At 41.5% G+C, this 16,227-nt stretch overlaps 1 protein-coding gene across 3 annotated transcripts in view; it reads right to left on the reverse strand.

The window, feature by feature from the left end:
- Positions 1-1,085: 1,085 nt before the first annotated feature.
- The window catches only part of APOO (apolipoprotein O), a 76,289-nt gene continuing 61,147 nt past the window's right edge, over positions 1,086-16,227 (reverse strand). Inside the window, exons 8-9 of one of the 3 annotated variants that reach the window (XM_055269050.2) lie at positions 7,167-7,231; positions 1,086-1,348 (exon numbers count right to left, since the gene is read on the reverse strand). In XM_055269050.2, the coding sequence (XP_055125025.1) occupies positions 7,196-7,231 (36 nt within the window). In that variant the 3' untranslated portion in view covers positions 1,086-1,348; positions 7,167-7,195. The remainder of the gene's footprint in view (positions 1,349-7,166; positions 7,232-16,227) is intronic. The other 2 variants (XM_055269051.2, XM_055269052.2) reach the window with 2 other exon arrangements.

Genomic DNA, 16,227 nt, shown 5'->3' on the forward strand with positions numbered 1-16,227 from the left:
TGAGCATGCTGACGTGTAGGCCATTTCTTCTTAATCTTCTCTAGATCAGGCAATTGCAAGGAAGAAACTCATGGAATCGCTACTTTCCAGAGGTAACGTGGAAGGCCAAGCCAAATGGATAAAGCCTGAAATAATAGCATATTTATAATGAGATATAGGCATGGCTTTCATATATTTGAGTGATTGGCATAGTAACACAAAAGTACTTTGGCATAAAAGGAAATAAAAGACTTCTGGGTGACTATGGAGAACATTCTAGGGACAAATTTGCTTCAGCTCATTAATCTGGTAACAATGCTCCCACTGTTCCTGCCATTTTGGCTCTCTTAAATATATATAACATGAATATGTGCACATCCATCTGTGTATTGCTGTCTTACTGACTGCTATCAGTTCTGGAAGGTCAATGATTAGGAATTCAATTGATGATACAAATATACAAGGAAGACTTAGAGTTCCCAAATCTAATTGAAATCTGGAAATTCTAAATTCTCTTTGACATTCTGTTCCCCTGCCATCCTTACTGGCTGGCTGGCTGACAAGTCAAAAGAGGCTCCTGCGGTGGGAATACAGAGTTCAATGAGCTGTGCATTCAGGGCCACAGAGGAGGAGAATACAAGCCATACACATACAGAGAACCCAAACACACACCACGTCCCCATTCATCCACTGGCAGAGGACAGAGACTTCTTCATTCTGAATCTCCCACTGGCATTCAAGAATTGCAAGTTCTGTACAAACTAGGAGGTGACAGCCACAACAAGGGGTCACTGTTACTGTTTCCTTTTATATGTCTTCTAATCATTGTCAGGGAAACCGTATTACTTACAAGTTTTGTTCCTTGTGCTAGTTACTGAAGCATCTCTCGGACTCCAGAGCTACTCTTCTATACTATGTGTTGTGGGGCCCAGACTCTGCAGGCTGCGAGCTGATACTTCCCTAAGAAGAGTTACCTGTTGTCTTTAACTCACATACACCATCCATACCACACACACACACACAAACATACACCACACACACAAACCATGCATACACACACACCATACACACAGGCACCAGATACACTTAGACCATCACTCAGTGATACCAGATTTTTTTTAACTTGGGTTTTAATTAGGTACATAAATAGCAACATGAGAACGAGGAGTTCTAAGGCTTGTACATTATCTCTAGGTGAAGGGATTCCAGATTAGTTTGTTTGTAGGATGATATCACAGAAGATAACAGAGGTCTGGTCTAGTTTTTCCTGAAGAAGAAAGCCAATTTAATACATTCAATATTGACTTCTCTGCCATTTTTCTGTAGAAATACTGATTTATTCTATGGAGTTTCCAATGTTTACCTATAACTAAAAGAAAGAAAAGAAAAACATAAGTAACTGTGCCAGAAAAAATTTTGCATTATGAAAATTCTTCAGATTTAAATAGAGAAACCAGGCCGGGAGCGGTGGCCTATGCCTGTAATCCCAGCACTTTGGGAAGCCGAGGCAGGTGGATCACCTGAGGTCAGAAGTTCGAGATCAGCCTGGCCAACATGGTGAAACCCCGTCTCTACTAAAAATACAAAAAGATTGGCTGGGCATGGTGGCAAGTGCCTGTAATCCCAGCTACTCAGGAAGCTGAGGCAGGAGAATCACTTGAATCCAAGAGACGGAGGCTGCAGTGAGCTGAGATCATGCCATTGCACTCCAGCCTGGGTGACAAGAATGAAACTCCATCTCAAAATAAATAAATAAATAAATAAATAAATAAATAAATAAATAAATAGAGAAACCACAGAAAATATTTACATCACCATTATATGACCATAAGAAACATGAGCCAGAGAAAACTGTAATTATTCCCATTTTACAGAAAGTTAAACTAAGAATCAGAAAGAAGGCCGAGTGTGGTGGCTCACGCCTGTAATCCCAGCACTTTAGGAGGCCAAGGCAGGTGGACCATCTGTGGTCAGGAGTTCGAGACCAGCCTGGCTAACATGGTGAAACCCTATCTCTACTAAAAATATAAAAAATTAGCCAGGCATGGTGGCGGGCACCTGTAATCCCAGCTACTCGGGAGGCTGAGGCAGGAGAATTGCTTGAACCCGGGAGGCAGAGGATGCAGTGAATCGAGATTGAGCCACTGCACTCCAGCTTGGGTGACAGAGCAAAACTCTGTCTCAAAAAAAAAAAAAAAAAAAAAAAAAAAGATTTTGTGTTCCATCAACAGTACATATACTACATTCAGATCCTCAATTGGCTGTGTATCGGAGTGTAATTAACCAAATGGATGGATAAATAAATAAAAAATGTCTAAATGGCACAGTACACATCACATCTGAAGATTACACAACTACATTTTCATCTATCTGCTGGAAAGCATGATTACATCACCCTCAGTTTGATGTGTAATTTTCCTCACATCACCCCCATCATACTTTCCTGGAATAAAATACATATATAGTCAAAGACATGTCAAAGACAAACCGAGTCTTCTCCAGACTGCTTTTTTCATATATATATATATATATATATATTTTTTTTTTTTTTTTTTTTGAGATGGAGTCTTGCTCTGTCACCCAAGCTGGAGTGCAGTGGTGTGATCTCGGCTCACTGTAACCTCTGCCTCCCGGGTTCAAGCGATTCTCCTGCCTCAGCCTCCTGAGTAGCTGGGATTACAGGTGCCTGCCACCACACCCGGCTAATTTTTTATATTTTTGGTAGAGTCAGGGTTTCACCATGTTGGCCAGGCTGGTCTCGAACTCCTGACCTTAAGTGATCTGCCCGCCTCAGCTTCCCAAAGTGCTGGGATTACAGCCGTGAGCCACCATGCCTGGCTTTTTTTCATAATTTGTAATGAATATACTCAGCAATTAGAGATTTTTTTTTTTTTTTTTTTGAGACGGAGTTTCACTCTTGTTGCCCAGGCTGGAGTGCAGTGGCACCATCTCGGTTCACCACAACCTCCATCTCCCAGGTTCAAGCGATCCTCCTGCCTCAGCCTCCTGAGTAGCTGGGATTACAGGCAGGCGCCACCACGCCCAGCTAATTTTTTGTATTTTTAGTAGAGATGTGGTTTCACTATGTTGGGCAGGCTGGTCTTGAACTCCTGACCTGAGGTGATCTGCCCGCCTCACCCTCCCAAAGTGCTGAGATTACAGGTATGAGCCACCACGCCTGGTGCAATTAGAGATTTCTAAATATTTTAGAGGCCAGTGACTATTCACTTGATCTTTTAATATACAACCAAAAATTCTTAAACATGTAAACTACTAGCTTATTTTTTCTATCTCAGTTTATTAATCTGTTTTTGTCTTCCCTAGGAATTTGATAGATTTATTACATTGTTAAAAACTAAAAACTGGAAACAACCTATGTTGGTAAGGATTAAGTAGATCATGGTAGTCCATACTAGGAAATCATTAAGCAACTAGAGAAGGAATGGGTAGATCTATTAAGTACTGACAGGGAAATATTTACACAATATGTTATGTAAAACAAGTTCATTCATTCAACATAGCTTAATATAGTACTGTCTATGGCATTCTTAGCAAAAAAATAATTGAACCTAAGTCTAATTAAGGCTTCGGATCCAACTATAAGTTTATGGGAAATATAGAGAAGAAAGGAACCAAGAGATAAACAGAATGATACTAAATGGATATATTCGGCCACAGCCAGAACATGAGAAATTCTTTTTTTCCCCTCCCAGCTCAATCCTTGTAGAACACAGGAAATTCTAAAGGACAAATAAGCCAGGTTTTTCAACAAATAAATAGCAAGGGACAATGAGGGAGCGGAAACTATTACAGTTCTAAGAGACCTATCAGTCAAACACAACAAGCAGATCTTGTTTGGATCCTGGTTCAAACGAACCAACTGTAAAAAGTTATTCATGAAACAACCAGGAAAATGTGTACATTGAACTGGATATTAGATGATGTTAAGGAATTAGTGCAATTTCTTTCTTTTCTTTTCCTTCCTTCCTTCCTTCTTTCCCTTCTTCCTCTCTCTTTCTCTCTCTCTCTCTTTCTTTCTTCTTTTTTTTTTTTTTTTTTTTTTTGAGACAATAGTCTCTCTCTGTTGCCCAGGCTGGGAATGTGCACTGGCACGATCTTGGCTCACTGCAATCTCTACCTCCCGGGTTCAAGCAATTCTCCTGCCTCAGCCTCCTGAGTAGTTTGAACTATAGGCATGAGCCACCATGCCCAGCCCTAATTTCTTTTTTTCTTTTCTTTTTTTTTTTTTGAGACGGAGTCTCACTCTGTCACCCAGGCTGGAGTGCAGTGGTGCAATCTTGGCTCACTGCAACCTCCGCCTTCCGGGTTCAAGCGATTCCCCTGCCTTGGCCTCCCGAGTAGCTGGGACTACAGGCGCACGCCACCATGCCTGGCTAATTTTTGTATTTTTAGTAGAGACAGGGTTTCAACATATTGGCCAGGCTGGTCTCAAACTCCTGACCTCATGATCCGCACGCCTCAGCTTCCCAAAGTGCTGGGACCACAGGCGTGAGCCACCACGCCCAGCCCCGGCCTAATTTCTTTATGTATGATAATATAATTACAATTATATGCCTTCAGAAAGTTTTCTGTGCAGCTACTCAGAAGGATGAGGTGGGAGGATCACTTAAACCCAGGAGCTGAAGTCCAGCCTGGGTAACACAGCAAGATCCTATCCCCCCGGATAAATAACAGTAAAAAGAAAGCTTTCTGTGAACTTGCAGAACAATATGAGGAACATGATCTCATTTTGTCAAAAAAACAAAAACATGCATGTATGCATGAATATACTATAAATGTATACAAAAATTTATTTAATTTATAAATAAATTTTAAATATAAATAAATAAATATATATATTTGTTTTTGAGACAGGGTATCACTGTTGCCCAGGCTGGAGCGCAGTGGAATGATCATGGCTCACTGCAACCTCTTTCTCCCAGGCTCAGGCGATCCTCCCACCTCAGCCTCCAAGTAACTGGGACTACAGGTGTTCGTCATCACACTCAGCTAATTTTTAAAATTTTTTTGTAGAGACGGGGTTTTGCCATATTTCCCAGGCTGTTCTTGAACTGCCAGACTCATGTAATCCACCTACCTTGGCCTCCCAAAGTGCTAGGAGTACAGGTGTGAGCCACTGAACCCAGCCTATCAATCAATCAATCAATCTATCTATCTATCTATATTTAAAAGTCTGGAATGATATACCAAACTATTAACAAAAATTACCTCTGGAAAAAAGAATAAAGGGGCCAGAGGTGGTGGCTCACACCTATGATCCCAGCACTTTGGGAGGCCGAGGCAGGTGGATCACCTGAGGTCAGGAGTTCGAGACCAGCCTCACCAATATGGTAAAACCGTGTCTCTACTAAAAAATACAAAATTAGCCGGGCATGGTGGTGCATGCCTGTAATCCCAGCTACTTGGGAGGCTGAGGCAGGAGAATCACTTGAACCCGGGAGGCCTCAGAGGCTGCAGTGAGCGAGATTGCTCCACTGCACTCCAGCCTGGGCAGCAAGAGTGAAACTCCATCTCAAAAAAAAAAAAACAAAAAAGAAAGAAAAAGAAAAAGAAAAGAATAAAGGATAAGACAAGCTTTTAAAACAGCTAAAAACATTTTTTACAACCAACACGAATCACTTTTATAATTAAAAGCTACACTTCCTCCAATAAAGATCTAAAAACAATAAAGAATGAAATCAAGGTTGTGTATTTCAGCAAGCTGAACTCTGGTGCAGAGTATCTTTGAAAATTGAAATGGATATTTACCTAATTTCCCTTTATTCTATGTCTTTTTCATTGTCCCTGTACAGAAATATAACCATTCTGGCTGACAGGGATTTAAAAAAAGAGAGAAATATAACCATATTAAAAGTCAAGTCTCTAGAGGACATGTGTCACTCTGTGGCTGCTCACCCTCTAGTCATCCTTCTAATGGCACATCCCATGCATATCTGGCCTCATTCACCAGAGATACTGATTCTGGGGTGGCCTTTGCCTTTTACCAAGCTTCCCGGGTAATAGCTTGTATCTGAGAACATACTGATTTTGGGTTACTGTATGAACGGCTATGCTGTGAAAGAGGAACTGGATTTGTTTTCTGTGACCACTAAGGAGACATATTTTTGCTTAGCAGAGGAAACAGCTTCCAAAAAATCAGAATTGTCCCAGGATGGCTGCCCCATGGGGTGAGTTTCCCATCAGTGCTGGTGTAAAAGGAGGAACATACAGGGCTTCAGGGGAGTCTGCTTGAGGCTGGGGGTTGGGCCAGATAACCACTCTCAAATTCTCAGTTTATGTGACTCTTTGGGTCTCCAAAAATATAAAGAAAGCTTGAGGAAAAAAGACCCTTCAAACTCAGGGTTTTCATAAATTTTAAGTAGGGGCCATGATTTACAATAAATGTAACACCAATTTTCAAAAAATTTTCTGATTATAAAATGCATATTCATTGCAGAAAATTTATAAAATATGGAAAGTTATAAAGAAGAAAAAAATATAAAAATCATCATGCCACTGAAAGATACACACTTTCTGTCGTATCTCCTGGCTTCATCCCCTCTATAAACATATCACACTACCTTTTTTTCATTTAACAATAATTGTGCACATGTTCCCATGCAATTAAATACTGTAGAAACAGAATAATAATATTCCTCCTTACAGATATACCATAATTAAGCCATTTTCCTGTAGTTGAATATCTAGGTTGTTTCCAAATTCAATTACAGTCTTCTAATTACCAGGAAATCACAAGTGCTATTATACAATTTTTCATGTATACACAAACAATATAACTAGTGTTTTGAGCCTCTCTGTAACAGTCATGCATTCCAGTGTTCATTGGGTATTAGATAAATACAAGTGTACTTACTATAATAAAGTGTTGTTTGAAAAAAAACCTAAGGAATAATGACACTTTTCAATTGTTTGAAATACATTTGTAGACAAAACCCAACTGTCTGGTTCTAGCTTGTCTAAAAAACCCAGGTAACATCAGTGCAACAAACACAAATAAATAAGTCACAGCATTTAAGCCCAGAAATTAAAAGATGCAAGAAAATATGACCCTTATGTTTTCACATCAAGTTGAAACTGTTATAATTAATTAAATTTAATTAATTAAAGACAAGTCATTTCAGCTGGCACAATGCTGAAAATAATCACAGAGATTTCTTGTTCTTTACCTGATTAAGATGGCAGAGCATGGAGTTTTCTACTTAGTTCCAGGTGAATTCTTCACATTTCCTGGCTTTTAAAACAAAAGAAAGAGCTTGAATGCAGTTTGAAAAGAAACAGTGCAACTCCTTAGTGTCCTGAGTATTTGGCTGAACATGAACATTAAAAATTATTATGGGGGACAGGGTCAAACCATTTTACTGAGGACTTGGGGGGTTGTTGAAAAAAGGCTGAGGAGGACAAAGAGATCCCACATTTTCACAGTTGCTGACCATTAAATATTATTATACTGAAAAGTGATCCATCTGTCAGTAAATTGAAGAAGTTACTAGGGCTCTCTGAGGGCCCTGCTGTAGAGTGACTTGGACAGAGAGAGCAGGAAATAAAGCTCCATTAATCCTCATTATGCAGATTCAGTCAAACAGTTGATTCTATTTAAAAAATCAATATATCTTCCTCTTTTATTTCCTGAAATAAAGGTTTTACACCTATGAGAAGGCTTCCTGTAGGTATTTACTCCATGCATTATTCACCATTATCCACCATAGGGGCCAATCCACAAAACATGTTTACTCTGAAAGAAGTTAGACCACACCCATTCTGTCCAGTGGCCGTCCGGGAACATATAAGTAGGTCATGTAATCCATAACAAGCAGTGTAGGAAAAGCTTCCAGTGGGAAAAGTTCATGTGCTAAACTTTTAAGGCCTTACTTTCTTTTCTACACATTTTTTAGACTTTAATTCTGAAAACACATTAATAGTCAGAGATCAGACGGCAGTCTGAAAAACAGGAGGCTGCAGCTGGGCAGGCCATGGGGGCTAAGATTCTGTTGTATAGACTTGGAGCAGTTTCTCCTGGTGCCCCTCTTTCAGAGTCATTCATGGGTGAAGAAAGGGGAAAAGGTGAGAAAGTAGGAGCACCTGACTAACCCTGTCATTTCAAAGCACGGTTTCTAGGCAACTTTGGGGCTCCCTGGAGTGGCTGAGAACTGGTCTATAAGTACTGTTTTATACCCGTTGTCCCAGCATAATTAATAGTGTCCCCTTTCACTCTCAAGAGTATCCTGGTTTGCCAGGCATGTTGGCTCACGCCTGTAATCCCAGCACTTTGGGAGGCCGAGGCGGAAGGATCCATTGAGCCCAGGAATTCAAGACCAGCTTGGGCAACATAAAAAAAGAAAAAAAAAGTTAAAAAAAAAAAAAAAGAGTATCCTGGTTTTGATGATAAAGTAATATGGTCACCACATCCACTTGATGATGGAGTTCTGGGAAACAAGGCCATATGAACTGCTTGGTGGACCAATGATCAACATACAATTCTCAGGTCTACTTGATGCTCTGAACAAGAGTGCTACAGCACTGAGAATCTGTGCCCTTCTCCTCCTCCAGAGTCACTCCCCACCCCGCCTCCTCACATGCATGCACACAAGTGAACACACATACCCATATGTGAACACACACCCACCTACACCCCAGAGGCCTTTTTGCTGTTGCTCAAAATTGCCAAACTCCCTACTGGGACAAGACCTTTGCAAAATACACCCCACTGACCGAGACCAGTCAATCCCAATTTTTGCCTAGCTAAATGTTATTCATCCTTTACATCAAGGCTTTCTTTGTACCCTGTCCTTCAGTTTAGCAGAACCTTCTATTCCCTTTCATGGCACTCATGTACTTCCTGATTGTGTAATTCTTTCTTTCATGTTTGAGTCTTTCATTAATCTGTAAGCTTCATGAGGGCACAATATCCCTAGGGCCTCCTAGCACACACTATTCAAGTATTTGTTGCATAAACAAATGGAAAGCCAGGGGCAGTGGCTCACACCTGTAATCCCAGCACTTCAGGAGGCCGAGGCGGGTGGATCACTTGAGCCTAGGAGTTCAAGATCAGCATGGGCAACATGCTGAAATCCTGTCTCTACAAAAAATATAAAAATTAGCTAGGTGGGATGACACATGCCTGTGGTCCCAGCTACTCAGGAGGCTGAGGTGGGAGGATCACTTAAGCCAGGGAGGTTGAGGCCGCAGTGAGCTGTGACTGCACCACTGCACTACAGTTTGGGCAACAGAGTGAGACCCTGTCTCAAAACAAACAAACAAATGGAATGGGGTAGAACTTAAAGATCTGATGAATGTAAAAAAGTTTGGGTTTCTATTTTCTTAACACATCCATGAACACGAATAATAATTTCTGTTAGCAAAATTAAAACTTCAAAAAAATCAAAACATTGACTTCTAATTAGTATGACTGCCATGTGAAGGCTGATTGCCAGCCAAACCTTTGAGGTAGAGCAGCCTACTGAAATGTCTGGGTCCCTCACCAGATTAATGAAGAACAAGAAGAGAGAAAAAAAGGCTTATGAGGGCCAGTGAGATAATCATGTCCAACAATTGGGTCTGGCATAAAAACAAGGTGGTTCTCGGCAGGGCGCGGTTGCTCACACCTGTAATCCCAGCACTTTGGGAGGCCAAGGTGGGTGGATCACCTGAGGTCAGGAGTTGGAGACCAGCCTGAACAACAGGGAGAAACCCCGTCTCTACTAAAAATACAAAATTAGCAGGGCGTGGTGGCGCATGCCCGTAATCCCAGCTACTCAGGAGGCTGAAGCAGGAGAATCGCTTGAACCCAGGAGGCGGAGGTTGCGGTGAGCCGAGATCACGCCATTGCACTCCAGCCTGGGCAACAAGAGCGAAACTCCATCTCAAAAACAAACAAAAACAAACAAACAAACAAGTTAGTTCTCTACCTAAATATAGTTTAGGTCTGAATTAACATACTGCTTGCCAAATACTTCCAATGATATTCTTATACATTCTATTATCTATACTTGCCAGTACCTCAATCTCAAAAAAATAAGATGCTAAATTCACAAGCTTTTTTATCTTTTGGACAATAAGAAAATGAGCACACAAAAGCATTCTTCTGATTCAGGAAAACAACTTTGTTGCTAGGAAAATTTTCTTGTTTGGTTACATATCACTTATAGTATAACAAAACAGCACAGTCCAATATCTCATTAAAAAAATATTGAGCCCATCCACTACCCTATCACAAATCAGATCTCTCTTGGCAGAGAACTCCATTATCTCAGACAAAACAATATTCTGACTTCAAAAAACAGTTCGTGATTTAGCACAAGCCAGAAATCAATTTTTTTTGCATTTTCAGACAGAGAAAGTTTTATCTAGAATATTTTGTAACTCAATCATTTTAATACATATCTGATTTCAGTTTTTATTTTCTTACCACATCCATGAACACAAATGACAATTTCTTTCTTTTTTTTTTTTTTTTTGAGAAGGAGTTTCCCTCTGTCACCCAGGCTGGAGTGCAGTGGCGCAATAGCTCACATAACCTCTGCCTCCCGGGTTCAAACAATTCTCCTGCCTCAGCCTCCCGAGTAGCTGGGATTACAGGCGCCCACTACTACACCCAGCTAATTATTGTATTTTTAGTGAAGACAGGTTTTCACCATGTTGGCCAGGCTGGTCTCCAGCTCCCGACCACAGGTGATTTGTCTGACTCGGGCTACAAAGTGCTGGGATTACAAGCATGAGCCACTGTGCCTGGGCACAAATGACAATTTCTGCTAGCAAAACCGAAACTTTTTAAGAAAATCAAGACACTGATTTCTAATTAGTATGCCTGCCATGTGAAGGCTGATTGCCAGCCAAACCTTTGAGGTACAGCAGCCTACTGAAATGTCTGACTCCCTCACCAGTTGAATTATTTTCAACAATTACTTAACTTCTCCAAAATGCAGTTTCCTCACTTATAAACGGGGATAATAATAGAACCCACCTCAAAGACTCTTCCTGAGCAAAGAGCTTAGTGCCAAGGGCCAAGCTCACAGCAAGTAAGTGCTCAATAAACATTATCTATCCTATATGGCAGGCCACTTTATTTTTTGGATGAAGAAAATAAAAGGTAAGGATAAATGACCTGTTAAAGACCCCAACACAATTCTAGTTCACTTGATGAGATAGGCAGAATAATGACCCCTCAAAGATGTCTTCTATTTCTGGAACCTGTGACTGTTACCTTACACGGCAAAGGGAAATTAAGGTTGCATTAGAATTAAGTTTACTAATCAGTTGCCCTTAAAATAGGGAGATGATCCTGGATTATCTGGGTGGGCTTGATTCAAGCATATGAGTGCCTGTAGTCTAAAAGGGAGGCAGAAGAAGGGGTCAGAAGGGGGACCTGCAAAGGACTTGCTGCAGGCTTCGACAACAGAGGAAGGAAGCTGGAAACAGCCCTCAGCCAGCAAAACAGACCTTGGTCCTACAGCCTCGAGGAACTGAGTTCTGTCAACAATCTAAATGAGCAGGAAAGAAATTCTCCCCTAGGGCCTCTAGAAAGGAACGCAACCCTCCTGACACCTTGATTTAGAATTGGACTTCTGACCTACAGAACTAAGATAATCATTTGCATTACTTTCAGCCTGTAAATTTGCAGTCATTTATTTTGGCAGCAATGGAAAACTAAAACAATGACATAAGGACTCCTGACTACAGGGTATGGTTCCGTTTTCTATCAGTGGACATTATCTTCCCAGGCAGAAGCGAAAATGTGCAGTATCACATGAGTGGTGGTTGATGACTATCATGTGGCTAGAGTCCAGCCATTTCATATGTTCCTCACATAGATAACCTTATTTAATCCTCAAAACAGCTCCAGAAGGTACTATGCCAGTTCCCACAGTGCTGGAGTAACTTCCCAAGGTTTCAGGGCTAGTAAGAGGCAGAGGTGGGGTAGGAGTCTGGTGCTCCCGCTCCTCTTAGTCCACTAGACAATGCTGTATCCTGCCCACTGATACCAACAGTGAATTCCTTTCTAAGGAGGAGATGACCATTATTATTCAGGATTTCTAACTTTTCGTTTTGCTAAATAATGGTGTTTTTAAAAAGAAAGAAAAAAATCATTTCAAAATCATTTCCTAATACCTGTAGTTCTTAGAATTTTAGACAGCAAAAAATTACAAAGAGCACAAATTCATAACTTTATGGAAAACCCATCAAGCTGTCATTTAAAAAAAATACAGTGGTAAGAATACTTAACATGACATCTGCCCTCTTGGCAGATTTTTAAGCGTACAATACAGTACTGTTATCTATAGGCACAATGTTGTGCAAGGAGTCTCTAGAACTTATTCTCTTTGCTTGACTAAAACTTTGTTGATTACCAACTCCCTATCTCTCCCTCCCCCAATCCCTGGCAATCGCCATTCTATTCTCTGCCTCTATGAGTTTGACTATTTTACATACCTCATACAAGTAGAATCATGCAGTATTTGTCCTTCTGTGATTAGCTTACTTCAAAGATGAACATTTTAAAACTACATGACTTACTTTCAGCCAAACTTTGCCGTGTTTAGAGAGCTGAGGAATTTCTAATGGAGGAAGAAAAAGCAGGGCATGTTTACTCAGGGTGGTGGCTGGTGCTTCCCTTTCATTTTCCTGCTGAGCCAGCAAGGGCCTGAATAAAACTATTAACAGCTCAGCTTTAGAAGTTCTGCTCAGTTTTCATGTTGGTAACAGGTTTACGCTTCTTTATTAATTTCCTGCCCTTTAAATAATGTTGGCCTTTAGCAGTCATTCTACAATTCTGTGATAGTAATTTGTTGCATTAAAAAAAAAGCTAGTGAAAAACTAAAATATGATATTTACTGAGACATACTGCTGTGTTTAGCTAATTATAAGACAACTCTAAGCTAGGTGCGGTGGTTCACGCCTGTAATCCCAGCACTTTGGGAGGCCGAGGCAGGGGGATCACCTGAGGCCAGGAGTTCGACATCAGCCTGGCCAACATGGCGAAACTCCCTCTCTACTAAAAATACAAAAAAAAAATTAGCCAGGCATAGCAGTGAATGCCTGTAATCCCAGCTACTTGGGAGGCTGAGGCGGAAGAATCGCTTGAACCCAGAAGGCGGAGGTTGTAGTGAACCAAGATGGCACCATTGCACTTCAGCCTGGGCGACAGAGCGAGACTCCATCTCAAAAAAAAAAAAAAAGACAACTCTAGTCGGGTGCAGTGGCTCAAGCCTGTAGTCCCAGCACTTTGGGAGGCTGAGGCGGGTGGATCACTTGAGATCAGGAGTTCAGGACCAGCCTGGCCAAGATGGTGAAACCCCATCTCTACTAAAAATGCAAAAATTAGCCAGGTGTGGTGGCGCATGCCTATAATCCCAGCTACTCAGGAGGCTGAGGTAGGAGAATTGCTTGAACCCAGGAGGTGGAGGTTGCAGTGAACGAGATCGCACCACTGTACCACTGCACTCCAGCCTGGGCTACAGAGCAAGACTCCATCTCAAAAAAAAAAAAAAAAGACAACTCTAAAAGAGACATCTGTGACTCTGAGGACTGACACCCACAACTGGCCTTCATCTCTGATACTGAGACCTTGGGTTAGGACTATTCTGAAAGGGTTTTGGATTGGCAATGGACAATCAATAAATATTTCATGCTTTTATTAAGCTCCTAGAGTCAAAGAGTGAAAACCATAATGGAAAAGGTCAATAAATCAACTACATGAAGAACTTCTGATCATCAAGACACCAAAACTGAAAAGACAAGCCATATTGAGAAAAGACATCTGCAAACATCTGGCCAAAACTATTAATATCTAGGAAAAAAATAAAGAACCCTTATAAATCAATAAGAGACAAATGACCCATATAAAAAGTGGCCAAAAGACATGAACAGGCATTTCAAGAAGAAGCCAATAAACCTGTGAAAAGATGCTCAACCTCATTAGTAATCAGGGCAATGTAAATGAAAACCACGATGGGAAATTCTGGGAACATCTTCACATGCTAGATAGTGAGGTAACTATCGCAGACTACTTGGGTCATGTCAAGAAGACTCAGAGCCAACTTCCACTAGCAAAACGGGACAGTTTGAACTTTAATAAGACCAAGAATTACAAAGCATTCAAAACCATCAAATATGTTTAAATCTATAAACCCATAATGATTTTTAATTTATTTATTATTTTAAGAAACAGGGTCTCAGCCGGGCGCGGTGGCTTACGCCTGTAATCCTAGAATTTTGGAAGGCCGAGGTGGGCGGATCACAAGGTCAGGAGATCGAGACCATCTGGCTAACACAGTGAAATCCCGACTCTACTAAAAATACAAAAAATTAGCCAGGCGTGGTGACAGGTGCCTGTAGTCCCAGCTACTCGGGAGGCTGAGGCAGGAGAATGGCGTGAACCCGGGAGGCGGAGCTAGCAGTGAGCTGAGATCGTGCCACTGCACTCCAGCCTGGGCAACAGTGCGAGATTCCATCTCAAAAAAAAAAAAAAGAAAAGAAACGGGGTCTCGCTCTGTCACCCAGGCTGGAGTGGAGTGCTACGAACATAGCTCACTGCAGCCTCAAACTTCTAGACTCAAGTGATCCTCCTGTCTCAGCCTCCCAAAGTGCTGGGATTACAGTTGTGAGCCATTGTGCACAGCCTATAATGATATATATATATACACACACACACATACATACATATATGTCCATCGATATATATATATACACATATATATCCATCGAGATATACATATATATACATATATATCCATCGAGATATACATATATATACATATATATCCACTGAGATATACATATACATATATATATCCATCGAGATATATATATATATATATATATATTTATTTATTTCTATTATTTTTTTGAGATGGAGTTTCACTCTCGTTGCCCAGGCTGGAGTACAACGGCGGGATCTTGGCTCACTGCAACCTCCGCCTCCTGGGTTCAAGCGATTCTCCTGCCTCAGCTTCCTGAGTAGCTGGAACTACAGGCATGTGCTGCCATGCCCAATTTTTTTGTCTTTTTAGTAGAGACAGGGTTTCACCGTGTTAGCCAGGATGGTCTTGATCTCCTGACCTCGTGATCTGCCCACTTCAGTCCCCCAAAGTGCTGAGATTACAGGCGTGAGCCACCGCATCTGGCCCTATTTTTTTGAGACGAAATCTCACTCTGTCGCCCAGGCTGGAGTGCAGTGATGCAATCGTGGCTCACTGCAACCTCCACCTCCCAGGTTCCAGTGATTCTCCAGTCTCAGCCTCCTGAGTAGCTGGGACTACAGGCACATGCTACCACACCTGGCTAATTTTTTATTTTTAGTAGAGACGAGGTTTCACCATGTTGGCCAGGTGGGTCTCGAACTCCTGACCTCAGGTGATCCACCCGCCTCGGCCTGCCAAAGTGCTGGGATTACAGGCGTGAGCCACCGTGCCTGGCTGATATTTTTAAAGAAAAACTAACAGGTGATATTCTGAGGAAAGGGAATGAATTCATTATTTTGAAACTGGATAAATAAGAGAAAAAAACTTAAGTAATTATCTTGTTTTTCCTATATAAACTATAACTGGGTAACTAGTAGATAAGAGAAGGGGTTCTTTATCAAAATATTTCAGCTAATATGAGAAAATGAAACAATGGAAGTAAAATATCACCATTTTCTTTTTTTTTTTTGAGACAGCGTCTTGTTCTGTCACCCAGGCTGGAGTGAGGTGGCATGATGTTGGCTCACTGCAACCTCTGCCTCACAGCTTCAAGCAATTCTCCTGACTGAGTCTCCTGAGTAGCTGGGACTACAGGCATGTGCCACTATGCGCGGCTAATTTTTTTTTTTGAGATGGAGTCTCGCTCTGTCGCCCAGACTGGAATGCAGTGGTAGGATCTCGGCTCACTGCAAGCTCTGCCTCCTGGGTTCACGCCATTCTCCTGCCTCAGCCTCCTGAGTAGCTGGGACTACAGGCGCCCGCCACCACACCTGGCTAGTTTTTTTGTATTTTTAGTAGAGACAGGGTTTCACCGTGTTAGCCAGGATGGTCTCGATCTCCTGGCCATGTGCGGCTAATTTTTTTGTATTTTTAGTAGAGCTGGAGATTCACCATGTTGGCCAGGCTGGTCTCAAACTCCTGATCTCAATCTACCCTCCTTGGCCTCCCAAAGTGTTGGGATTACAGATGTGAGCCACTGCGCCCAGCCAATATCACCATTTCTATCCGCCAAAGATTCAATGGGTCTAGGCATTGAGCATCTACAGCTGCT

The sequence above is a fragment of the Symphalangus syndactylus genome, chromosome X (assembly GCF_028878055.3).
Source record: "Symphalangus syndactylus isolate Jambi chromosome X, NHGRI_mSymSyn1-v2.1_pri, whole genome shotgun sequence".
Classification (NCBI taxonomy): domain Eukaryota; kingdom Metazoa; phylum Chordata; class Mammalia; order Primates; family Hylobatidae; genus Symphalangus; species Symphalangus syndactylus.